This window comes from Hippopotamus amphibius, chromosome 1 (assembly GCF_030028045.1).
Source record: "Hippopotamus amphibius kiboko isolate mHipAmp2 chromosome 1, mHipAmp2.hap2, whole genome shotgun sequence".
In the NCBI taxonomy this organism is placed as follows: Eukaryota; Metazoa; Chordata; class Mammalia; order Artiodactyla; family Hippopotamidae; genus Hippopotamus; species Hippopotamus amphibius.
In genome coordinates this window covers 210,538,101-210,565,512 of record NC_080186.1, presented here as the reverse complement: position 1 = coordinate 210,565,512, position 27,412 = coordinate 210,538,101, and the positions used below count along the sequence as shown (strand labels likewise).

General features: G+C 38.4%; 1 protein-coding gene across 1 annotated transcript in view; it reads right to left on the bottom strand.

The window, feature by feature from the left end:
* Nucleotides 1-578: 578 nt before the first annotated feature.
* Nucleotides 579-27,412, bottom strand: part of HAPLN1 (hyaluronan and proteoglycan link protein 1) — a 71,526-nt gene continuing 44,692 nt past the window's right edge. Inside the window, exons 3-5 of the mRNA XM_057697715.1 lie at nt 11,044-11,415; nt 3,718-4,020; nt 579-1,683 (exon numbers count right to left, since the gene is read on the bottom strand). Coding sequence (XP_057553698.1) covers nt 1,394-1,683; nt 3,718-4,020; nt 11,044-11,415 — 965 coding nt within the window. The 3' untranslated portion in view covers nt 579-1,393. The remainder of the gene's footprint in view (nt 1,684-3,717; nt 4,021-11,043; nt 11,416-27,412) is intronic.

The window sequence follows — 27,412 nt, the reverse complement described above, 5'->3', positions numbered from 1 at the left end:
AAACAATGGGAAACCATGAAATGTAATTTGAATACAAATATTGGTCCCTGTGGGGTCTCAACAGTCATAAAAATATAGGAAAACCAAGCTTTGTTTAAGATTGAAGCTGCTAATGGGGGAAGTTTTTTTTTTGAAGCTGGTCTCACCCTTGCACTTAAAGCCCTGAAGATTTTAGTGTAAACTCTTTGATGACAGCTTCAGCATTTCATTTAAGCCTAATGATGATCAGCAAGAAAAATGACATCACTGACCCCATTTTCTATATGGAGAAAGGTTTAAAACTACTTTGTTGACTTTCTTCCCCAAGCACAGGCACCAGTTGGGCTTTCTAGTATATATACAAATAGGAATAATAAGAATTTTGAAAGTTGGGTTCTTATTTCTTGGTTAGGCAAGTATAGTTATTTGTTCCTTTTATGATTTGAATTTTTGTCATGTCATGTAAATAAGAAGGACATATTAAATATTTTAAAGTTATTTTTATAGGACAATAACATTTCATAGGCTAACATAAAATCAAGCTGCTAAATTTTACAATTTTTCTGTCCAGCAGTTTATCTATATAACTGCCCTGAGTAGATGCTAAATGCTGCTTAGCAATCGGCCCTTAGAATTTAAATATAACTCAGTAAAGCTACTCAAAAGAAAACAATTCTTCTCAAGCATGTGTAATTTTAATTAGAAGAAGTAGGAGTCTCTCATTGGGTTAAATATTATCTGCTTATTTTAGTTTCATACGTCATATAAATGGGATTATTAAGGGGTTTTAACTGTGCTTGTTATGCATTGGAGACCATATATATATGTGTGTGTATACATATATTTCTTTTTTGGTCAAAAGGCAGGATTTTAAAGAGTAAAATACTTTGTTGGAGCTTTGAAATATTTTAGAAAAGTGTAGATTGTTCCCTTGTGAAACTAAGTTTTGTGCAACCTCTCAGAATCTCAGTTTATGTAAAGAAGCCTGTATTTCAAATCTGTTGCTCTAATCTGTTTATTGCAGTGCATTTCAAAATTGTACAAATGTGTAAAATTTGTGCTTGTGGCAGCTGCTGCTCTGAGTAGCTTTACTTTCCTTCGTTTAATCCTAGCAATCCTCAAGCTATTGCATGCCCCGATCATGAAAGGATACTTCGTTGGGATGATGTAGCCTAAACAGTTTGGCTCTAAAGCCTCTATGTAGTGCTTCCCTTAAAATTATATTAATTTATAATATATATCGAATGATAGCTTTACAAAAACAAATTAATGAATTGGTCTTTATGAAAATGACTCTTTACAGTAAGTAAAAAAGGGTTATCACAGTTTTGGTAACTTGCATGAGTTCATATTGAAAAAAATACCTTTCACATGTTCTTAATGACTTTAAAACTGATGTGCTCTAGGGGCACACTCAGTTGTATGCTCTGAAGCAGTAGACACCATACAGCTTATGCTTTTTGTCTGGGAAACCCACAAAGCGCACTGCAGCCTCAGTAGGACTGCAGCGCCTTCTTGGCCTAGAGATGGGGTAGCGGACACTGCCGTCCGCCAACCAGCCTGCATCACAACGGTCATATCCCAGAAGTTTCCAGGCAGCGAATATCTGGCCCACTTTAGCAATCTGAGCACCATCCTTGAGACAAGCCTGCACCGCTTCGTCGTAGGTCAGCTTGGTGGGGTGAATCAGGTAGTAAAATCGGCCTGCGGAGAGAAGGAGAGAGGGTCAGTGGGCCTGTCTGTGGCTCAGCCCCACAGAGGTGGAAGGAGCCCCAGATGGAAGTGTTTCTCACTGAAGGGGGATATACAGCATTGTCTGTAAAGGTTCTGAAACATAGGATTGTCAGTTAAATGGAGTGCCCCTAGGTTGCTCTCCATTAAATTAGTTTTTTCCTTGCCCCTTAATGTGTGTTCAGACATGCCCTTTTAGAGCTGTAAAAAAGAAAAGGGAAATGACAGATGCGGTCTCTGTTAGCTAATTAGTGGCAAAAAGGGCCTTTCTGTGGCACTAGAGGAGACAGAATTCCATGTTAAAAGCAAGAGCTATTTAAATTCTAGCTGTAGCAAGACCGAAGCCCAGCACAAGTTTCTGGAGAGGCAGAATTTGAATGTGAAAGGATCAAAAAACATTCCTGACAGAAAAGTCCATTTAAAAAAAAAATCAAAAGGCCTTAAGTCCTTTTCATTACAGGTATCAATAAGACATTATTCTTATTCAAAGACTACAGTATGAAAATGCAAAACATACAGGAAGTCATTTGCCATAAATAATACAGACTCAGAATGTGAACCCAGTCTGTTCACTCACTAGCAAAGAGGATGAAGTTAATTTTTTTTTCCAGCTTCCCTCTGTAGGAGCTCTGACACCTAACCATTTCTTGATTTTACAAGAAAGAGCAAGTTAGTCTCAACCACTTATTCAACGGTGTTAATTACTGAGACTCCTTCAATTTGTACTAACTATGCATAAAATGTATAAAATTTGACATCACCTGACTACAGTGAGACACAACCATCAGTGCAAGATATTCTAAGACTTTTAGTTTCAGGTGGAATAGAATCAGACTCTCTTACCTGATTAGATATTGTAATGTGATCCCCCCTGCCCCTCTTTTAATATAGATTATTGAACTTTAAATTAATGCTTGCCAGTTCTTTCTAGACTAAGAGGACATGACTTAGAGAAAGGATAAAGGTCACAGGAATATTAATAGAGGGTTAGTTCTATCGTTTATCCCTGAGGCTGGCAAACCACAGTGCATGAGTCTGATGAGGTTTTATTAGAACACAGCCACAGCCTTCTGTTTAATATTGTTCATGGCTGCTTTTGTGTTATAACATACAAAGTTACATCAAGTAGTTGCAATAGAGACCATATGGCCCACAAAACCAAAAATATTTACTATCTGATTCTTTACAGAAAGTTTATCGATCTCTGATCCCTTGCTATTTTCCCCAAAGCGTGTCACCTGGGACCTAAAATATAAAATATTGGGGCCAGGGCTTGCCTCATGGGTGTGCGACCTGTACAGTTACACTGGGCCCATGCTTGGTTTAATGCTCTACTGTGTCATCTTAAAATTCTTAATTTTTTAACAGGGAGCCCACGTTTTCATTTTGCACTGGGCTCCACGTTATGTCACTAGTTCTGGAAGGAGCAGGATAGGGTTGGGAGTTGTGTTGCATTCAACGCATCAGTCATCAGCACTGATGCAACCTGGATCTCTCACTTCTGCTTTCACCTCCAATGTTATTTCCACTTAATTTTCTTGCAAAGTTCTCTTTATCCTGAGCTCTCTCTTTATCAGAGAGATAAAGCTCTCTCTTTATCCTAAGCTTTGCTGATCATCTGTGAGTAAATTGACATTGTAATTTAAAGAAGAGCCTGACACAGACGCCATCCATCATCTCCAGTGGAGAGATCTGTATCCCATGGAGGGCACGCAGTGGCAGCAGCATCTTTGGCAGTAAGAAAAAGACTCCATACAACGTGACAGTTAAACTATTTTATAAGAACAGTTGGATGCAGTAAAACGGAAGAATCGTGAAACTATGTACTTTTGCTTACGTCTGTGGATTTTTAAAAATTATGACCTTAAAGAACTTATTATATCTGGAGCAATACTTCAAAGCTTTTTTCCTTTTTTTTTAAGTAGATAAGATTAAAAGTTTAATGTCATGTCATAGTACGTATTGGTCTCTGAGATAGGAAACAAGGCAGTGTGGTTCATATCTTACCATTGAAGTTGGATGTAAAACAGAAGACATCATATCTGCTTTTATCTTTGTCCCAAAACCCGTAGTTCCTGACGCCGGGCACTGTGTTCTGGCCTCCACAGGGTTCTCTCGGTTTTGTGATGGGATATTGCACAGACCCATCACTGAGCCAGCCAGCATTGCACCAGTCCAGCCCACCCCGCCAGGCATCATACAGCTGATCAAAGGAGGCTATCACAGCATCCTGGTCCAGGCAAGCCTGCTGTGCCTCATGAAAATTGAGATTGTAGCGCCCCAGTCGTGGAAAATATGGGAATACCACACCTGTCCAGAGGAGAAGGCAAGGAATCATTAGTGGCACAAATAGTAGGAACTATGAGCAAATCCCACTTGATTGGAGAAAAACAGAATAGGATCTCCATCACAGGAAGTAGCAGTTGTTGTTCAGCTTGTAATGTTTTCTCATGGTCCCATTTCCCTTCAAACAGCCTCTCAGTTCTGAGCATCTCACAGTTAGCTGGTAACTTCAATGATTTACTTCTTTTGCTAAGAGTTCAAATCAAGCCTCACAATTCTCCTTTCTGAAACAATTTGTCTGCAGATTATAGTCTGCAAATAGCCCTCCCTGAGAACTTACCTTTTGCATATCTAACAAAAACCCAATTAAGCAGTCTTATTCCATTTTAAGAGGTGAGGCACTTATTTTTTACAGTGAGGCACTTCCATAAAAAGCATTGTGGCTCTCTTATTTGTTTCAGCTCTTAGTGTAGCTCTTAATCTTTTTTTTTCTGTCCTTGAACAATGCAACTAAAATAAAAGCTTTCATTTTTAAATATTTCCATTGCTCTTTTTCAGCTTCCATATTCATATATTGCACACTGAAACTGTTTTAAAAAACATTTTTATTGCAAATAGAAAAACAGAAGCTTCCAGAAGCTTGTCCTATACAAGGTAGGTACAAAATAGACATCTGCCAAAGTTATTGCCAAAGAATTACATATTTTAGAGGACAAAAACCCTTAGTAAGTGTAAACACTGTGACTTGGCATTGACTTTGCCTGGGAAGATGTAACAGCTTCCCAAAGGCATTTCTTTTGGTCAGATAATTATGGGAGGTGATTGAGCTGTCTCACAACTTTCTGCACAATTTCTTTAAAGGATAAGGACTGCATCATAAGAGAAGTTGCATCATTTGTTGGACTTTATGAAGGACCACTGTATCAAGATGCCTCCCATAGTTGCTAAAAGACGATTAATTTCCAGTGATAATTCAAGGCTTTACCTTGAGTTTGTAATATAATTAGAAATCATATTTTAGCATGTGGAATGTAAAAAACTGTTCAACTGACACAGTACTTTGCTGAATTATACCACATGTGCTGCTTTATGAGACTGCAGAGCCTATGCAGGATGGATGCACAATCCTACTGTAACCAGTACACAGGAAATGTTCTCTTTTATAAATTGTGCTGGAAGGCTCTACAAGAAGACATTTCAATAGCCTGAATCAAGTCGCATCCACTGAAGGTCTCTACGGGACACGTTTGTCCCTGTAGGGCAGTCCAGCTGGCACCATCCACTAGAGGCAGATATCCAGGAAGGCTTCCTGATCTCATCCTGCCTTCTCAGGTTCTTGGCTGAGGGATCTGTAAGCTGAATCAGAGCCAAAAGTAAAGAGGAAGAGACTCTCCTGGTTGCCTTTGCCCCCTGCAGCGATGGGGGAATGGGGTGGGGAAGGCCTGAGGACGACTCCTTCTAAGAAGGGCTGCGCCCAGGCATCCAGCTAAGAACCCAGTCAGCGCCGGGAAGGAGCTGCTCTAGTGCAGCTGTCCCCTCACGCCTTCCATCCTCTTTCCATAAATATTTAATTTATGCAGTAGAGATTTCCTCAGCAGCTAGACCTCAAGTGAGAGAAAATCTCAAAGTGTCTAAACCTACATTCAACCATTTAGGTTGAATTCCATTTAACCACCCAAATAGCTCAAGATTGTAACAGTGGAGAAGGTAGCATATTTTAACTTATAATCATTTTAAAGAGCTAGACAACCTCTCAGTTTAAATTCACCAGACTGCATTTGGTGGACTCCCATAGGCACTGGGAAATTTTTCCTGTAGTAATTTGTCCTTGATTAAGCATTGAATTATGTTTGATTCCGTTCCAAATCCAGTGTAATATATTTTTGAGTTCCTTTCAGATTTAACATAATTTCATGCAATTATTTCTCAAAGTCAAAATGAAATCCTATATTAAAATTTTACTATTTTTCAATTGTAAGAATAAATGATCAACTTATAGTAACTCAAAAGATTTACTCAGCAAAGTTTAATTAACATTTGATGATGCTGGAAAGAACACATTCCAAGTAAATCAAGGTCAATATCTATGTCCCCGCCAACATTTTAAAAGTTTCACTGTATTGTACACATTTGGTGCACACATTTCAACAGTCAGATGTTTCAACAATCCGTGGGGCATTTCTGGAACTACATGTTTGTTAGTATTTTATTTATTTACTCATTTTACTTCCAGCTAGTTAAGATTTCAACATTTAAGACTATAATTGCAGAAACCTTCTTGGCTCTGTGGAAAAATGTGCAGTTCCTACAGCTGAATTATGGAACAAATGGTGATTGCTTTCATCCGGCATTACAAAAATAAGAAAAGTTAAACTTTCATGGGTGAGAAAGAAGGGTATGTGATTATTTCCAAGTATGATTATTTTATTCTTATATGTCAAAATATAATCAAAAGCTCTTTACTTTTCCATGAAAGGCTGGTATGCAACACTACAAAGGGGATTAATAAGGAAGATACAGCTCATGGAAAAGTATAATACCAAATGAGGTGAGTAGTTTAGTCAATTGAAATATGGTTTAAAAACACCTTCTTTAAGACTTATAATTGCACAGTCCAATTCATCCTAGTTGTTGGCAAATATCAATTTGTTGCATATATGAAAGGTGTTCATGCCATGATATGTATAAAAGCTAAAGGAAGTTTCAGAAGCTCCATAAAATAAATCTTTTTAGTAATAAAAAGGTAGAGACCATGCAGAACAATTTTACCTTCCTCAGTGTCTCTCAGAGTGACTTTCAGTGCTGTGTATGTATCTGAAATTAGCTTTCTGTTTCTAAAAGTTCTCAGACTATATTTTTGTGTGTTCGGCCCCATTCTCATCCATGGAAGACCAATATGTGGCAGATTGAAAGTACAGATGTCATGTTTTTCATATGACCTGTGTATTTATTGACTGCTCAGATGAATTCTGTAGCCCAAGCTACTCATGACTTTCTAGTGACACTCTCCTTGTTATAGTCACATAAGGCTTGTCTCTTGCTGGGTGTTGTTTCTAGTAGTGTGAGTAATTTGGTTGTAATCAGAGGGCTTTACCCTATCCAAGATTCTACATGAAAAAAAATTGTGTTTCCACAGCTAATTCCAACTCATAATGTAGGTCAGTTTTTCAGAAGGGTTTACTTTTTTTTTTTTTAACCCATGTGATATGAAAAACAGATCTTAAAACACAACTAAGAGCAAGGCGTTGTACTTAGTACTCCAGGATACCTTGAGTTAGGGGTGTGGCCTCTTTCTGCAAAGATTCTATATTTTGAGAGATATATATACATACTATAGATATATTAATCTGAATCCAAGACAAACCACATAATTTGGGCATCTTGAAGAAGAACGATTTTTTTCTAATTGAGAAAATGCTTTGCAGGACATAGCATTTAAATCTGGTATTAAAGGGCCAATGTGATTAAAGACATTGTACAATTACAGTTGGAAAGGCAGCTTAATCATGCCATTTAAAATGATACGCTTCCCTGGTCTTATTTATGCATGTTAGAATATTGACAAGGAGCTTGAGTGGAACTTGCTGATTGGTAGATGGTCCTATGTAAGGATGTAATTGATAATGAAAAACCGTCAGAACCTGGAACAAGAACTAATAAATGATAACCACAAGGTGTCTCCTGTGCTACATGTGGTTTACCATAGCCTTCAAACTTTATGTATGTAATTGCTGCACCTCAAGCATCTACCCTAGACTAGGGGGAAATTGTCAAGTCCCTCACAGTGTCCATTCTCAGGTAGCAATCAGGGTTCCTCGGGTTTTATTCTGTAATAGTACTGTGGCTGTCTTTAAAAATTTTGTAATTTTACTTTATCTCATGTTGAAGTATATACAGATAAAATAATGTCCTGAGTTTTTCTTGAAAATTATTCAGTGAGAGTGGAAGTAAGTAAAGCAAGATAAAATAAGACTGGCTATATCATGACATTTTTTGAAGCTGGATGATGATATATAGAGATTCATTAAACTAGTCTTTCTGTTTTTCCCAGTGTTTGAAATTGGCTATAATAAAAAGTTAAAAATTTTTATCCCACCTTATTGCCATGCTGAGCCTTAAACCAGTCAAACTGGATGCTAACTGTCTGTGGTATCTGTTATTCACATTTTGGCCTTTGACGTGTTTCTCCCTCTTACCTGTGATGCCCTCTTTTCCCGCTTTGTCATGCTCTATACCCTGTGAAAGAACCAGGTTCACCTTTCATGGAAGAAATCAAGTGGGCTTTCCATGGCCCTTCCATTGCATGCAGGCTTTCTTATATTTGAAAGTATAAACCCATTGTATCAAACATTCACTCACCTATAAACTATTTACTGAGCATTGACTTTAGGCACTTGACTGCCTTCAAGTAGGTCCTATTTAGCAGGTGAAGGTGGCAAATGTGATTAGAGTTGCAATGGAAATCTGTTTACAGTGCTCTGAGAACATAGCTGGGGCTGGAAGGGGAGGGCTCAGGGTAGAGTTAACCTTTGATCTTTTGAAAGATTGTATTTTCTTCAGTTGTTCAGAAATGGATTCATGTATATAATGTTAAATGTGGAAACGTCAGTTATTTTAAGGCCTATCCTGTGGTTCATGACTGCTTCTGCCCTTTCTACAGTATACAAGAAAGATGGAAAAACACCCTCTGCAGTGAGGGGGATGTCACAGTCGCCATGGGCGTACCAATTAATGCAGTATGACCAAAGGACAGTCCCTAGGTCATCTCCCAAATGACTGTGGGGCCTTTAAAAATCTTGAGAAAACTTCAGAAGAACTGAGACTGTCAAACACCGCTGCCTTTCTGAAACCTCCATTCTTTTGCCCCTACAGAAACTTTCTCCTTCCTGTGAACCCCCACATCATAGTAGATAAAAGCATAGACTTCATCCAATGCCTCTGGTATCAAATTCTAGCCCTAGCTTTTACTCCTAGCCAAGTTACCTTAGGAAAGGAGCTTTCCCTAAGTGTCAGCTGTCAAGGGGCATTCCTGAAAGTGAGCAAGATAAATATTCATATGATTAGAGCTGTTTGTTTGTACCCACTTTCTTTACCAAATTCTACCATATTGTAAAGTACTTACTTTTGAAAGTATCTTAGAATCTTTAATAAGACTGTAAGATTGTTGAATGAAAGGAACCAGGATTTGGAATTTTTTCTTTCTCATGGTACCAGCACAGCACTTGTAAAAATATTTATCAGTTAAATTGGTTTCTTGGACACGTTTACTTAGCTTGTATGCATATGTGCTGATGTCTTCTGAAAGCATGGAAAACATGGACATTTGGGAGGGTGCAGGGCCTGTACAGGAAAAATTCCTCTTACAATTCCCCTTCAACGTCTCTAATTGTGTTTTAAAGAAAGTCTCAGTCTGACCGTAGAGTGTATGATCTTCTAACATGTGTTAAATCTCCTTTTTAAGTAAAGGGAGAGCTGGCTTCATGCTCAAAGCCATCAGCAAGCAGATATCCAGTTATAATTTAGAAATATTTTATACTGATTGTACTTATTTGTATGGTTTTCTTCTATGTCTGCCAAGTTATACTGGTTTCTATTTACTTAAAATTTATTTTTAAATAAGTGTAGGGAGATAATAACTCTGGCATGTGAATTAAGGTTAGGAAATACTGTGGTATGTACACATGGACTTTTAGAAGAAAAAGTAACTTAACAGATAATACAGTTCAACCTATTATTCATAGGTTAGAAGCCAATGTACAATAAAGATAAGTAACTTGCTCTGGTTACAAAACATATACTGACAAAGCTGGGACTAACATAAGCATCTGGATACTGCTAGCATCCATTGTGTGATGCCCCTTTGATAAAAGAAAGTGACCCTCAATTAATATTTGATGATTGACTGTCTTCTCTAAGCCAGTTACTTCTTTCATCTTGAATAATGCCAATGGACATGGATATTAAAGTGAATCAATAAAAACTCAAAATATAAGGTGGCATTCAATCAGGAACCAAGAACGACAACTAAGAGAGACAAGAAAAGGTCACAAAAATGCACTTTACAACATTGAGCAATGTATCAGATAAATAAAGCTAATAAATCTGCATGCATGTGATGGTATTCTGTGGGATTCTGAAGCTCACATCTTCAGTGATGTGCTAGTGGGCTAAACAGATATTTTCCCCAAAACCACAAATTTGTCCTAGAATGTGAAAGGAGCTTCTAGCAAACACACACCTATAGTTTGCATAAGGAAGGAAAGTATTTTATTGATGCAGCCAAAATTCATCCTTCCATGTAAAGAAATACCGAAATTCATGAATAAATGGTGTCTTGAGATACATGATAAACTAAGGAGAGGTGTAGAGGATGGGCTTTGGGCAGAGGGGAGACAGGATGGCACGGACACAATTCATTGTTTAGCTTTGTATACATTTTGGTCTTTGAACCTACTGAATGTATTATATATTTAAGAAATAAAACTTCCCCCGCAAATTCTTTGACCATTTGGTATTCCGTGTCTGAGACTCTGGACCATTAAAAAAAATTACGTCTTTACAAGAATATTTAAATAAATCTAGAAGTTACTTTTTGGTTAAATTAAGTTTTCACAGTTATTTTACAGAATACAATTAAATGTATTTTAGTTAGCAGAGGTCCTTCACAAAATTCGCCATTATTTTGAAACTGAGATAATTTTAGAAGCATAATTAAAAAAAAAGCCTCCACTCTGAATCTCTTAATAACTATGTAATGAGATTTAAATTTTGAATGGCATAAGACAGTTTCTGAATATTGTTAATTCAGTTCCACTGCACGTTTCTCCTACTTGCAAATAGCTTCAGTTTTGCATCTAACCATTGTGTATACATTTCAAATATGAAAGCTGGAATCATAGACAGACTGTAAATAACCAAAGAACAGAAAAATATGCTTTACGTGGACTTTTGGTTTCTCACATCAGCACTGTGATAACCACTAGACATTACTTGTCATAAAAAAATGATTAATTATCATTCCTAAATTTTACATGATTTGTAGACACTTACCTTGTAAATCTAATGCTACCACAGCAGTATCGTCTTCTAATCCTTCAATCACCTCGCACTTATATCTCCCATAATCCTCCAGGGTAAGGTCTGTGATCACCAGGGAAGCATCATCATCACTGCCTCCTTTCAGAAACACTCTACCCTGGTAGCCTCCATAGGTTTTCTTGTGGTATCCCATGGAAACAAAAACATCCACTTCCTTGAGGTAATCTGAAGTTAGCTTGGTCCACTTAATTCGGATTTTGTGAGTTCCTGAGCCGAATGCTGTAGGGTCTCGGTAAAATTTACACGGCAGTGTAACGTTGCCACCTCTATGTGAGAACACCTTGGCTTGGTCTGCTTCCACGAGTAGACGGGGGCCATTTTCTGCTATAATTGAAAAGAGAGAAAAACAGAAAAGAACCATTAATGTGCTTTTAGACTTTTTTATAATATGAAATATACTGCCTATACAGGGTATCTGACAAAGAGTAGCATTGGCGATAAGCTTCTCTGCATTGCTGAGCAGTGACCTCCTTTGAACCCCTAGAAAGGTACCTCTAGTACCTAGAGGGCAGCTACAAGGTAGTCATGTCTTGTCTTTTTTTTTAAAGAACTTTTATTAAGATATAGTTGACATACAATAAATGCATATATTTAAAGCGTACAATTTAATTTTTTTTCTTATGAGGTAGTCATGTCTTTTAAGCCACTGAAAAAAGGAAGGATGTGCATTATAATCAATGAGAAATATTGGCTATAAGAGTCTGACGTTTGAAGATGTCATCATAAATTCTATTTTTCTTCTACAGTTAAATATCAAAAATGTAGAAACAAGACCAAGAGAAGTGACAGGGAACCATAACTATTTCATCAATATAAACCCAAAATGTTCAAGCTAGGTAAATTGATCTCTCCCCAGCTGAGCTTTCTAATACAATGAGTCTGTATTATATTTATAGGAAGAGTATATGGAAACATGATTAACTTTCAGTGTACTGTTCTGGCCAAAGAACTTAGAATGTCCTCCCATCTCTGGCTTCAATTCAAATATACACCTGCGATATGCCATTCTGGAGCATTTCAAGCAACACGTGTACATTTTATTTCCACACAAAGGTTAAACATCAGAAAGGTATTTTTAGTGAATGCTTTTTAAAAAAACTCCAGATTTTGAAATATATTCCTCAAACGTTTAATATTAAAAGGGTATCCAAAGTTATTTTTATTTTCTAACTAACCAGATAATTACTTGTTTCTTTATTCCCTTAAATCTCCTTCTACACCTTCCCGCCCCCGCTGTCTGTTATGTCTCAGTTCACAGAATCCTCTTGCTTTGCTTCTGCCTTGCCATGCCTTGCCCTTTTCTTCCCTCCTCCCTCCTTCAAGGACTTTATTGCCTTCCCAAGAGCACCACGATATTCCTAGCCTGCCAAGTCAGCAGGGCAGCCGGACTCTGGAGAGCCAGCTGTTATTTTCAGATCTTGGCTTTCTCTGGGGTTTCCCCTGGTTTGCTCATTGTGCTTTTGACCTTGACGAGCTCTCTGGAGGATGTGCAAGCTTTGAAAATGAGAAAGCAACATAAGAACTCCTGGACGCACACACCTTCTCATCTACACGCAGCTTTCAAAGGCTGCCAAAGCTACCTTTTAAGCAGCCCTTCCTACTTTAGGCTGGAGGTTCTGAATAAACCTTGGTCATGAATCATTAATGGTACAACACAGATCATCAGAAGGAGTAGCCAGACAGACCTCAAAACTTGGTTATTTAATGGTGTATGTAGGATTCAGATTTTAAAGTGTCCAGGAATAGACACAGTAGTTCTATTTTTATCATAGAGCAATCAAAATTAATATTAAAAAAAATGAACATATTTCATTTATGTCAGCCCCAATCCTCAGAAACTGGACAGTTTAACCACTTTCAAAGCCATCAGTGCCCCCACTTTGAATAGATCATAAAATGAGAGGATAATGGTTTAATTAAAATGAATCACAAATCCAGCTCATTAAGCATTTCCTTTAGATTCTCTTCTTTATTTAGGCCCATAGAATCATAAGACATAAAAGGTCAATATATCCAACTCTACCTTACGAGTAATATTCCCCCTGCAACATCCCTATGACTGCATCCTTGTTCTACCTAAATATTTCTAATGTCTTCTTTCTGGGAGGAGGAAAAGGTGCTGTTTAATAAGTCTGCTCAGCAATGCCTGAGGCCCTAGGGAACATGGATCTACCCAGTACCTTGGGAGGATACCTGGAGCTGGGCCTTCCCATGCTGAGACTTGAGTTTAGACATGACATAAGACCTTCGAAAAATTGCAGTTTCACGATTCCCTCAAGCTTTTTCTTTAAAGTCAAAACTAATGCCCAAGTGCACTGGGCTAAGGGGATGTTACAGTAGTTAGGGACAAGGGCTTTGATGTGTTCGAGACCTTATTCTAATCTCACCTCTTCAATTTGCTAGCTCTGTAGCCTTGAGCAAGGTCTGCAATCCCTAAGCCCCAATTTCCTTATATGTGAATTACGAAGAGTAATATCTACTATGTATAGTTGCCCTAATAAACACATAAAGCACTTAGAATAATGGCTGACCCAAGCTGTTCCTACTGCATAGTTTTTCCACCATATTTCTCCTGTATGATACTGCCTAATATTGAGCATAATTTTGATGTAACCACCTTCCGTGGTTCCACTTATAAAGTTTTTAACGTGTGGAGTAAAATAATACATACAATGCCACCTGTGTTATATAGGAAATTTGGAAATTAGTATGTGAGGTTTAGCACAATCATAAGGTATTCCAGAGCGAATACAAGGCCTGAATGTTTTGTAAATTAAAGAGTTAAAGCACAGATCAAAAGTCTTGTACAAAGACTAAAACTTCTAATTTTTTCTGAGGTTAACTGTAAATCATCTTGTATTTCAGAAGTATAAGCTTCTGATTTTTTTAAGGTACTATTTACTTATACTCTAGGATTGTGAGTAGATGATGACTTATGTGGTATAATGTTGAGAACTAAGCAGACACCAAAAGTCCACTGGCTTCCCACAAAATAATTTTTCTAACAAGCTGCTAGAATGTATAAATTTCCACCAGTCTTATTTCTGGGGCAACTGAGGTGTTGAGGTAATAGATACCAAGAAGGCCCTGGTGAAAATTCAAAGAACCTTATGAAAGATGTGTAATGTGTAAGACTTTGAGTGACTGAGGGCCATTAATGTTCATTAAACTAAATCCCCAACATGGCCTTTAGAAGACTGTGCTTTATTAGTTGGCTTGCTTTTAGAAGCTCAATACTGCAGATTTTAAAGCATTGAGCATTGCTGGCGGGAGTGGCCTGTTGCAGAACAGGTCAGATGTAGGAAGGAGCACTGGCCAGTGAGTCAGGAGCCCTGGGTTCTGTTGCAGGCGCTAGTGGGGCTTAGTTGTTTGAGTGACAGGTCCACATCATGAGAACATTGAGCTTAAGATTCGTATCTGGCTCCCTATGGCAGGGATCAGCCAGGGAACATGCTAAGCTGGAGAGGGGAGGGGGCAGGAACAAAGGGAGCCGATAATGCTGATGGCAAACTTTGCACAGTCGTGACTAAAATAATCTGATCATTGGATTCAAAAACGTATATTGGTTTGAAATTAATGTTTAAGTCAAAACTGTTCAATCAACAGGGCAGTTGTAAAGCAAATCAAATGTAGAAGGTAAAAATAAGCCTTGATTATCAGAATGAGTATTGCTTGTCCTTTTTTTAAAACAAATATTAACTAGAGAAAACTGAGCAACGTACATGTGCACATTTTAGGGGGACTGAATTTTTTAAAGTTCCATCTGTAAGTTATAGGAATTTCGTATTTTTATTAGTGAGTGTCAGTGACAGTGACTTGAAAGATTTGATGCCCTTCAAAGACCACAGTTGTCTCCAGGGGAAACAGCAGGGCTTCATTATTATCTTACAGATTCTGCTGTGAAATCCAGAGGACAGCATTCAATTTCACCAAATTATGAAAGCAATGGCATGACCGAACAACTGATCTTTGTGTCACTCTGTAATGTAGATGAAGTCTTTTAAACAATAGGACAAAAACAGTTGCAGAAAAGCAATTTAGAAATATGGTATTGGACTATTACCTATTGTTCTCAGTTCTATTATAAGCGTAATCATTTTGGGGGGTGGGGGCAGTTCATTGCCAAAAAAATAGAGGTAACGGAAAAAGAAGGTGTTATGGGTCAAAGTTTGTCTTTTAAAAATAAATAACTTTTGGATTGTACAAAATAACCAGTCTTGGTGTTGGTTACTTTCTCATTGGTTTACAGTGAAGGAGCCTCCAGGCTTTTGGATTTCCTAGACCAATAAAATGTAAAAAGAACCCAAACATACAAAACTGAGGAATATATTTAAGATGGCTAAACAAGGACAAAAAAATACTCCCCTCCCAAGAAAAAAATTTCTACCACCATCATTTGATTTTTTATTGTGGTAAAATGTACATAACATAAAATTTGCCATTTTAACCATTTTTAAGTGTACAATTCAGTGGCATTAATTACTTTCACATTGTTGTGCAACTGAAGCAGAGTATAGATGAGCCACAGGCTGAGCAGCTGGAGTTTGTCCCCTGTGGAGAGATACTTCAAGATGAAAAGAACAGCAGGAGCAAGGAGGAGCTGAGTCCTGCCCAGGTAAGAGATAAAGAGACCACATATTTTTCATTCTTGAGGTCAAGGAAACCTTCCCAACTACACATGCGCAGAAAGGCTTCTCAGGGCCAAAAGGCAGGGGGCATCACCCCGTAGTAGGTGTTGTCAACCTACCCATAGACCTTTTTGCTAAGAGATGTGTGTGCACACAGGGGAGGACCCTGAGTTAAACCAAATACAGACTCAGAGCCAGGCAAAGCAAAATGATTGGCCAGAGGAAACCCGGAAGAAATGCCCCATATAAATGATTCAAATTACCATGAGGGCGTGACTCTCTCCCTGAGTCCGCCCATGTGTGTCAATTCATGTACTCTTTTTCCTCCTAATAAACACTTTACTTGTTTCACTACTTTCCGTCTCTTTGTGGAAATTCATTTCTACAAAGCCAACCAACCAGGGGCCTTGTCACTGGCCACTGGCCCTGGTGATCTAGTGACTAGGGTTCAGTGCTCTCACTACCATGCCTTGACTTCAATCTGGTCAGGAAGCTGAACTCGCACTTCAAGCCGCTGCAGGCTGAGGCCACCTGAGATCACAGCCACCATCACTATTTATTTCCAAAACTTTTTTATCACTCCAAACAGAAAACTAATTCCTCCCTGACATTCCAAACTAGGAAGCAGACAGTCAAGTGCCAGCTCCACGATGAGTCATTTGAAAATGCTGCACACGGTTTTAAAAATGGTTCCTTATTTTTGTGGCATTTGTTAGCACCTTGGTGGGTCGAGATGTGTAAGACTGACCCGTTGGAAGCTGTTACTTCCCTTAGGGTAGCCAACATGCCCCAGGATGAGCAACCAGGATGGATTTGTATTCTTATCCTTGTGCTTACCACCGTCTACTGAAAACAGTCACTCTGTCTCCCTAGTCCACGTCTTATTAGATCGTTCCTCCAGCATCAAAATAGTACCTGGCGTGTGATAAGTGTCTGTGACTGAAATAGACTCGTGCCGCCCAGAGCCTGTGCTCAGCTATGGCAGTAGACACAGACCCCTGCACTTGCTTTATACTGTAATATAGCTCTAAAATGAAAACACTTTATAGAAAAACTAAATGTGCATATTAAGGACAAAATATTTTAAAAGCATACAGAATGTAGACATTTGTCTCATGGTACTTTACACATTACGTTTGAGTAGGATACATAATTGAGGAAAAAGTTATCTTATTCATTAACCTTTAACTGTTTATAATTACAGTCAGCCCTGCACACTGTGTGTGCCTCATGTGGGATTCAACCGATTGGGAATCAAAAATACTTGAAAAAAAAAATGTCCAGGAAGTTCCTAAAAACAAAACTTGAATTTGCTGCATACCCAGCAAGTATTTACATAGCATTTACATTGTATTTACAACTATTTACATAACATTTACATTGTTTTAGGTGTTATAAGTTATCTAGAGGTGATTTAAAGTATAAGGGGATGATGGCTATAGGTTAGGTGCAAATACTGTGACATTTTATATAAGAGACTTGAGCATCTGAGGATTCTGGTATCTGAGGTGAGTTCTGGAGCCAATCCCTAGTGGATACTGAGGGATGACTATATCTTGTTTCCTTCAGACTGGAATAAATTAATTGTTTCTGAAATTGGTCACCGGGAGTCAGAAGCCCCCATCATTTGGCCGTGATTCTGATGTGTCTCGTCAGCTTTGCACCAGAAACTTTTACAAGGGTCTTCCCCACTGTCCCTCCCTCTCTCCATCCAGCCTTTACTGTCTTTCCAGAGGGCCAGTTGCTTTTAATTTATCAGAGACAGAGCTTTAGTTTCTTCCCCAGCTATTCCTGAAGGTAAGGACTCTGAGTGTCTCCTCTATGACGTAGCACTTCAGGAAGGGTGACCCGAGGAGGGCAGGAAAGAAGCTTTAAGGAGGATTGGTTTCTGCCCTCTGCCCTCAGCTGCTTGCTTTGAGTTCGAAATCCTGTTGCATTCATCCCTAGCCCACCTTTGCTTTCATCTGCACTTCAAACACTGACCTGAAGACATATAAGACTATGTGTGCTTCTTACCATTTGTGTAAATTCAAAAGAAATGTGTATTTGCTAAACTATATCTGAAGAAATCACTAGAAGCCCAAGAAACTAATACCCATGGTAGTCTGTGGGAAGATAAGGTAGATGTCTGGGTAGAGAGCTCCTGGGATATTTTCACTGTATATACTTTCATATTTAAAAATTTTCGAGCCATGTGTATGTATCACCTGTGCACGCACTAAGTAGAAGTGGTATAAAAATGTATTAAATGGTTTAGGGAATTTAATTGACAAAAACAAAAAAAGTGCCTAAAGTGTCCCTACAAAGACGCACAAAAAGCTGGTAGCCAGAATCACAGTATTTTGTTATAATCGCAGGATTATATTTTTGTAGAAGACCTATGGCTCTGTTCATAATATTGTTATCTTTAAACAGGTCTTCAAAACGTGAAAGGTTTATCTCATTTTCTCAATTCCTTTGAGATGCAAAGGTACTGCCTGTCATCCAGTTTTGACTACAAAGGAAAAGTCCAAAGCTGAAAATAAGGTAAGCAGAGATTGCTCTTTGCTGTAAAGTGACTAGTGCTGTTTCTCACCCTCTGTGACCCTGTGTTTTGGTCTCACTGGCTACGAGAAGACACCCCTCCCAGCACCCCCCACCCTCTGCCAGGGCCTCCCTGCTGTCTAACCACTGTGTAGTCTTTGTGCCCTGCTAGTTCTTATTCATCTACAGCTGAACCAGATTACCTAGGATTGTGTTTTCAGTTTCCTTAAATGGTATGTGACCTGCATTATCTGACGTGATGTGCTGTGAGCATTCCCTGAGGTACTGACCGCATCCGTCTTCCTTCCTGTGTGGTCAGGCCACTCGAGCTGGCTGTTCTCTTGCTCTCAGTACATCCCTCGCTGGACCAGTGCCTGCTTCCCCTACTCGCCACTCCCATGACTGACCTCCCTGCGCAGTTGCCCCAGGCCCCAGCTAATGATCGTTCTAGTGTTAGGTCAGAACATCTCCACCTTGAGAGCCGTCAAAGGGGTGGTGAGAGGCAGGCCCCGCTGCTGGTTTCCCTGGTAACTGATGAGCCAGCCTGACATCCATTCCGCTTCTAACTGGTAACCTCCCCTTCCCCTCGGCAGCTAAGACTGCGGCCACATCCTACCCGCCCTCTACCACACATGGTGGGGTGTTGCTCCGGGACCTGGCTTCAGACGTGTAAGCGCCCCAATCCGTTAAACCACTGATGTCTCTGTTGCTGACTCTGAGCTCTTTCTTCAGTCTTGAAGCTGGGCAAGTACAGGGCTTGTAGGCCTGTGGGGTGCAGCCCAACACATACCTTAAAGCTAAATTGATTCTGGGATGGGAAACAGCCCAGTGCCAAAAAGAGCGTCGTTTTGGGTGATGTTGATCATGAATGTGTACCATGTTATCATATCCAAGTTTCATAGTAAAAACTAAGGATGAGTGCTATCACTATTTTAGAGCTGAAAGGTTTTTTCAGGGACAGTGGAAATTTTTCTCTCCCAAGGATATTTTGGACAAATCTTTGCCATATAAAAGGTGAGCTTCTCTGCTGGAAATGGGCATCAAGAGCCTCCAAGTAGCTCTTGGGGGTCCATTGAACATAGTTCAAAAGTCTGTGTCTGTAAACCTGAAACTGTGTTACTATCTTGAAAAACACTGTTTCTTTTTAATTCCTTTTTCTTAATCTTTTTCAACCAGGAAGGGGTAGAGTATGGTGAGGATGTTTAGCTCTGTTCTACTGACTAAGTTCTTTGTGGGCTTCTGTCTTTCCGCATTCGTTATTGTTTCATCTGTTTTCTCAGCAGCTCTAGTTTATTGGTTAAGCACAGGCACTATGCCTCTTACATTGTGTCACTTAACCGTTGTGTGCTCAGTGTCCTCATCAGTATCATGGAGTTAAGCTACCTTCCTCCCAGAGTTCTTGTGAGGGTTCAAGGAGGTAACATGCGGAGAGCTTAGCCTAGGACCTGGCACCCTGAGTGCCCAGTAAATGTTGGCTCTTACGGACAGACATTTACTGAGTCTCCAGAGTGTGCCAGGGATGCAAACCAGCTTCTGTCTTCGACACTGTCTTTTCCTTTGCCCTTTCAGAAGGCAGTTCCTAGAAAGTGCTGATTCCTGAAGACTCACATCGCATTGGCTTGTGATGATTCGCCCAATCTAGTGGTTCTTAACAGAACAGGAACTCGTTTACAGGACCACCACCTTAAAGCCTTTCAACGAAAACCTGTATCTGTATAATCTAACTTCTTCTTGCCTCTTCCTCAATTTCTTTGGGGGTTCCAGACAGTCTTTATTTGGGATGGGGTGGGATGTGTGTATTTGTAGCTGTCACCTCCTCAAACTCCTCTTCAGAATCACTACTGTGGCCTGTAGGAAAAGTTTCACCAAGGCTTGAGACCAAATCTTTTTTTCTTCATAATGATTTGATTTCTTCTGGAATATAGTTATATCAATTAAATGGAATAAAATGGAAGCCATTTTTACCCACTGCATGGTGCAAAAGTTTTTGAGAGAAGGCTTAGATAGAGGCAGTATGGTGCCTGGTAGGTAAGGAGCACAAGAATCAGCCTGCCTGAGTTTGAATCTCAGCTTTACCTCTTAATAGCCATATGACCAGGGGCAAGCTACAGACCCTCTCTTAGCTTCAGTAAGGATAGCCACCTTTATACAGTGTGGTGGTGAGGACTAAATGAGATGACCTAGGTAATGCATTTTCTGTTGTGCATTGCACATAGTAAGTGGTTTTAAATGTTAATATTAATTTATCAGTATTATTGCCATTGGTAAGTCCAATATAACTAGTCCCCAAACTAGACAGTCATAGTAGCTTTGTCAACTTGGAGTTGTCTGCTCTTTTTAATAATTTTCAGAATTTAAATTTATCCATGTTATCAAAGATTTGTGGATAAAGAAATAGCATTTGGTTTCTATTATTTTAGACTTAAAAAATAAATTGAGTTATCACAGATATAGAGAAATTAAGGAATATAAGAAAACAAAATTTGAATGTTTCACTAATATAGTGAATGACAATCTTTGAAGAAACATACTTTCCATGATTTTAAGGGTAATACAGGCTTCTTTCAAAGGGTATGGAGAAACTGAAACATTGGCATGAGTCATTCTTCTTCTTTAGGCTGTAATTAACCACGCATTCCCTAATTATTGGAAATGTGTCTTTGTGTGGTTAAGGGCTCAAATCTACTTGTCTCTGCTCAGACTGCTTCCACTTTGTGGTGAAATGCAAGGTCAAGTTATCATAATTTGCAGAAAGGACACTTGGTTTTATACATTGGTATGGTTAGTGTCTTCACTTAGTGTGAAAGACATCAAGATAGTACTGCCCAGAGTCAATTCTGGAGGCAGAAGGGAACTTTGATTCTTTACCTGATCAACAATCATGAATTGATAGCCTATAATGTGTCAAGTTTTAAGTTCAGTGCTGAAACAAAATGAAGGGTAAGTCAAGCACAAAAGCCCAGGTGGGCAAGGCTGAGGGAAGTGAAGGGAGCACCATGGTCCAGAGAAAAACAGAGAGTGGAAGGGACCCTGCCATTGCTGGGTGCGCGTGCTCCATGCTAAAGGGCAGCAGGTACTGGTTCTCACTGATGTTGTCCAATGGGCGTGCAGGCTGAAAAACAACAGGTCTTTGGATTTTTCAACAGATGCTAGAAATGCACACATTAATGCAAATGTCTCCTATTTTTAAAGACTTGCAGTCATTTTAGATTTTTAAAAAAAGTTACATGGGGAAAATTAGCACAGGTCAATGATCAGGATTTAGACTCTGGGAAGTAAATATGTGACCTTTGTATCCTCCTTCACCCCACCTGTTGATGCTGAGGGTTTCCAAAGTCCAGATCTCCTTTCTCTGTCTGTATTTTCTCCTTCTCCAGGTCATCCCATCTAGTCCCATGGCTATAAATATTTCTGTGCTGGTGATTCGAAAACTTTCTAGCAGTGCACTTTTTCCTGAACTCCAAACTAGTAAATCCAACTACCTGCTGGTCATATATTGGATGCCAAATAACTTGAGTCCTCCTCTCCTGCCCAAACTTGTTCTTCTCCCAATTTTCCTCAGTTCATTGTATGCCTCTGTCATCCATGCATTTGTTCAAGCCAAAATCTAGGAGGTGTGTTTGATGTGCCTCTTTCCCTTAATTCCTACATCTAATCTATCAGCAAGTACTGCCATCCCTATCTCCATTTTCTTTTATTTTTTAAATTGGTTCATCTCTCTGCATCTCCACTGCTACCTGGTCTACATCCCCATGACTTCTCACGTAAACTATTTAATACTTCAAGATTCTCCTGAAGGCCTCCTCACTTTTACTCTTGACCCACCATAATCCAGTATTCACCTGGTCTTTTGTACATGTAAATCATCTTTACGTCACCCCCTTCCTTAAAACCTTTTAACCATTTTCAAGCGCTTTTAGAATAAAATCAGAACTCTGTACTGTGAACCAAGTTAAAAGTTTGATGGTCTCACTCATGCCTCCTCTTCCAATCTCATCTTAAGCCACACCCTTTTCACTGCCAGCCTGCAGTCCCTTTAGCTTCTTTCTGATTTGAAAATACCATGTTTATTTCCATCTCAGAGAATTTGCACTTCCCACTCTTTCTACATGGAATGCTTTGTCCCTGGATTTTGCTGTGACTAGCTTTTGCTCACTATTCAGAGCTCAGGCCACAGAGCCTTCTGGATGTCCCTCTAATGGGGTTCATCCTATAGCCCTCAGGGGCTCTCTCACATTTTCCACCTTAAAAACACTTTTATATTTATTGCTTATATGTTCATTTGTTTTTATGTATTCAATTACATATGCAGGCTGAATAGTTGTAAGAAAAGAGGCCAAAGCTTGCAGCACACTTTGATTTTAATATATTATGGGCAGCCTATAAATACATCTTTTAAAATAAGATATTCTCTTTACCTGTAACCATCTCAATGAAGTATCAAGCATCCAATCAGCTTTTCAGTATTCTAAGCTAATTAAAATCCTTTGTTAATGATTGTGTGATAAAAGACAAGGCAAAGTGAGGACGTAAAAATAATCGTATGAAGATTTCGGAGATTTAAAACCTGTCAGCGTAATTTATGACACTTTTCAAGAGAAAATAAGAATTGTTTATAACTCACTTTAGGGGAGAAAACTTTAGAATTCACTTCTTTAATCTTGACAAAAGCGAAAAACAAGAAAAAAAACCCTTGTGTGAGTGTTCATTATTTTTTAATAGCAGTACTATTGGTCACAGATAATCATAAATTCATTGTGAAAAAATGTAGCCATATAACTAAGAAAATAAGAAATGTATATCATATATATTGTAATTTATAAGGAAACCTACCTATCTTTAACTTACATGCCTTTCACCTGTTTCGTCTGTGCCTTCACTACCATTCAGTAACTCTGAGCCAGACAAATGTCATTTCCAGTGCTTTCCAGGAACAAGGCAAAGCAAGGAGGCAAACAAACATCATTACAAATAGAATCCTCCAGAAGTGGAAATGTCACTTCAAGGATATGTTTTCAGTTGGTGTTTCTATTTTAAATTTACGTTCTCTCTTTAGAAACAAGATACAACTCTCCTTTCTTTCCACCTCCTTCCCCTAATCTGAACTCTTGACTGTAGTAAATGCTCCCTGTTCTAACTTGCTTAGTTAATTTTGTACTTGATGGACTATGGTCTTTTCTGTGTTTTTATCCTTAATGTCCTTGTGTTGAGTGGACAGTGTTCGGAAAAAGTTAGGTAGAATTCTTGTTTAACTTAATATCGTTTAGTACACTTCACAGCATAATCCTCGAGCATGTAAAAGCATACTCCTCAGAGCTTATATGTGGGGTGATTAGTCACTGAGTAAGCACTGAAGTCAAGCAACCAATATGTTTAATTAAAATAAGATAAAAATGGCACCAATTCGTACTACTTGATAATCATTTTTGAGAACACATGTATTTAGTGCTACTACTACATTGTAGCAATACAAAATACACAAAATGTTTTTGAAGTGATTTGTATAGAACTTTTAGATTTCTTATGCTTTCAGTGTCTTCATTTTGAAATAAAAATATTTCAGTAACAAAGATCCCCCTGTGCCCGCCAGATATTTTCATTTTGATACCTCTTAACTAAATATCTTAACTTCTTAGCATTTTGGTATATTTTTGTATTGCAAAATACGTTCCTAAAAGAGTAGTTTCCATTTACCATTTAAAATAAAGAGCCAAGGCAGTAAAGAAATCTAAATCTATTCTTTCTTGATAGCTGAGAAAGTCAGAGAAACATAGCATGTTGAAATTACTTTAACATTAGGCTATTAAGCTATAGGTCGGTACTTTCGCTGAGTCAACACTGGTTCCTGCAAAGCTGCAACCAAAGAAAAAGGCTTCTCTATTTAATGGATTTTTCTGGGGGGAAAAAAAGCTTTGGGAAAGTTTCCAAATAATAATTGGCTTCCTGCATAATTTGCCAATTTCAGCACCCAGGATGGAACAGAGAAAGCAATGGCTGTTAGTGTGAATTTGTTGCTACCTGAAAATATTCTTAAATATAGGTTTTTATACCTGGAAATTTTATTCCAAAATTCATTGTTTTAATAGATGCATTATAGAATAAAATAGAATTCAGCATTTTAGGTTACTCAATAACAAGTTTAGAAATAACTCTTAAGATGTATTTTAAGGTTTAAAAAGTGAGTATGAATACAAAATTCTAAATAGTAGGAGATTTTGTTTGGTAACTAATTATTCTTTTCTTCATATTTCCACCTCTAACACCTGTTTTATTGTTTCTTGTCACCTTTGTCACCCTGATGATATTGTCATTAAGCTCACTAAGGAGATGATCTGTCCTGCCACAGAGAATAAGTCAGTGTTTTGCACAAAGAAGGCCAATGTTTAGCAAATGCCCGAATGAGTAGATTATTTCAAAAGGACACACAAATGGAAAGGAGACTAGGTTATGGGCTAGCAGATGCAAAGTTGGTATGAAATAAAGATATATATGTATATTTCTGAATATATCAACAGATTAAAGAATTCATCGAAAGCATATATCAACCTATAATCATTCCTTCTTCTATTTATAACCATTGTGTATGTGTGTATAATTGTATAAACTGTGTGTGTGTATCTAGTGTAGTAACTATATAATTGAAGAAAATTATTGCCATGTTTGACTTATACCTATAATTTAAAGAAACTGCTTTATTGAATGGCAGTTATAACCATCAGTAGTTTTATATTCATAGTGATGTCTTCCTTTCACTAGACCATAAGCTTGATGAAGAGGAAGACTGTGTGTTCTGGTCATCATTCTATTCCCAATGCCTATTTAGGTGCTTGCTTTAGACTACACATTTGTGTCCCCTCCGAAATTCATGTTGAAACTCGATTCCCAATGTGATATTTGGAGGTGGGGGCCTTTGAAGGTGCTTAGGTTATGAGGGTGAAGCCCTCATGAATGGATTTAGTGCCCTTATAAAAGGGGCCCAGGAGAGGTCCCTTGTCCCCTTCTGCCATGTAAGGACACAGAGAAAAGGTGGCCATCTCTTAACTAGGAAGCCAGCTCTCACTAGACACCAAATGTGCCAGCCCCATGATCTTGGACTTCCCAGCCTCCAGAACTGGGAGAAATCAATTTCTATTGTTCATAAGCCATCTAGTCTATGGTATTCTGTTATAGCAGGCCAAACAAATATATGTGTATGTGTGCAGTATTTTTACATATATGTATATGCCTGTATATACATTTTCCTTCTTCTCTTTTGGTTTTATTTATTTATATGATGATATTCTTATTTTGATCAAATGATAAGCCTGTGTTTAAAGTAGTAGGTTCTTGTTAGCATATTTGGTTTCATGTCCTATAGTAACCTAAGAAGACATTTTAGAATTAGGATGTTGCTAATTCTTATAATTTCATGGTGAAATTCTCTAAGATTTTATAGCTAATAATTTCGAGAGAGTATTATTAACAGTGTATGTATTTAGGCAAATGCAATTTGGAAAATAGAGTTGATAGTCATGGATTTTGCATTTGTAGCTGCAGATAGTATATCCTGCCTCAAAAAGACAAAAATAAATTATAATTCAACTTTTAATAACAGACTCATAGAATCTGGGTCCAAACACGTTTTAAGTGGAAGAGAGAACGCTTATCTAGTTCTCTCAGTAAACTCTGGCTCTGTAGATGGTTTATGATTATCCATTATTAAATTCACGTCACTCCTTTTGATCCTCTCTGCACCACCAGATCTTCACTCTGCAGATATTACATAAGGAACACGATAGCATTGCAGTGACCAAATGTAAATCAAATACTCTTCAAAGCTTCGTGCACACATTAGGAAGATTGCTGCATCGTGCCTCTGGTGGATTCTCCTGGAATATAAGACGCTACGTGCAGTATGGGAGCAATAAAAACGGCCAAACAGAATTTACTACCCAAACTCAGAATCCTCTTTCTTATCTGCTGCCTCTCATCCTACAAACTAAAGTTTCCTGAGATTTGGAAAGACTAACTAGGACTTGATCAGGAAAAGTTCCTGGATTTTGTTCCTGAAGTTATTCAACAAACGTATTGATCACCTACTATGTGCCCGGTATTAGTTTAGGTGACTGGGATACATCAGACAAAGATCCCTGCCCTCGTGGAGCTGATGTGCGTTCTTGTGGCAGGGACGGACACAGTTACATAAAAATAAGTAAAGTAGATATCCAGGACTACAGAGAAAAGGAAAAGAAGATCAGAGATAGATCAGGATGCCAGAGAAGGGGTAGAGCACAGTAGTCAAGGTGGGTTCATTAAGAAGGTGAAAAATCCCAGATTTGAAGAAGGGCAGGGGTTAGCCAAGAGAAACCACTCCTCATCAGCCATGCAACCTGGGCCAAGCAACATTTAAGCTCTGGGTCTTGATTTCCTCATTCGTGCAATGGGATATTGATCTCGATAATCTATATTAAAGTCCTTTTAAATTCTTAAATTCTGTAAACTATGATTTACTTTATGCCAACATTACAGAATGACAGCAGGGAATGAGTTAATGTGCATTAGGCCCACGCAGTGGGTCATGTGTTGCTAAATGCCCTAGATGCTACAGGATTTGAGAAGTGCTCATTATGACAGTGGTAAATTTAGAAGTATCTCATTACACTCACCCATGTATTCAGCACATATAGTAAGCACCTACTATGTGCCAGGCACTACTGTATAGCTGGAGTGTTACATAGTTGACAGTCTCATACTAAGCTGGGACGGGAGAGTGGTTTGGGACACAAGAAGGGGGAACCAACCACCTTGAGTGGGGAGTGTCTATTTCTGTGAGGCATCCTAGATCTACATTAGTTTTTCCACCCACAGAGGTGAACTTCTGACAACTCTTTCTTTAAAAAAAGCTAATTGCTTTATCTTTTGAGAAAAGTGACCATAAGTTTTATTTTTGTTGTTATAAAGAAGGGAACTCTTTTCATCTCTAAGATTTCCTCTTACTATTCTTTTAAAAAAATTAAACTAGCTTATTTGTGTTCACCTAATGAGTATATTAAGGGGAATATTACTTAAGTTTACAAAGCTTCAGTTTCTACAAGGAAAGTAAAAGTGATCAGATAATGTTTAATACTATTGAGGAAATTTAAAATTGTGGAATTAAAGAGGGCAAAGAAGGCAACTTATAAAATGTTTAC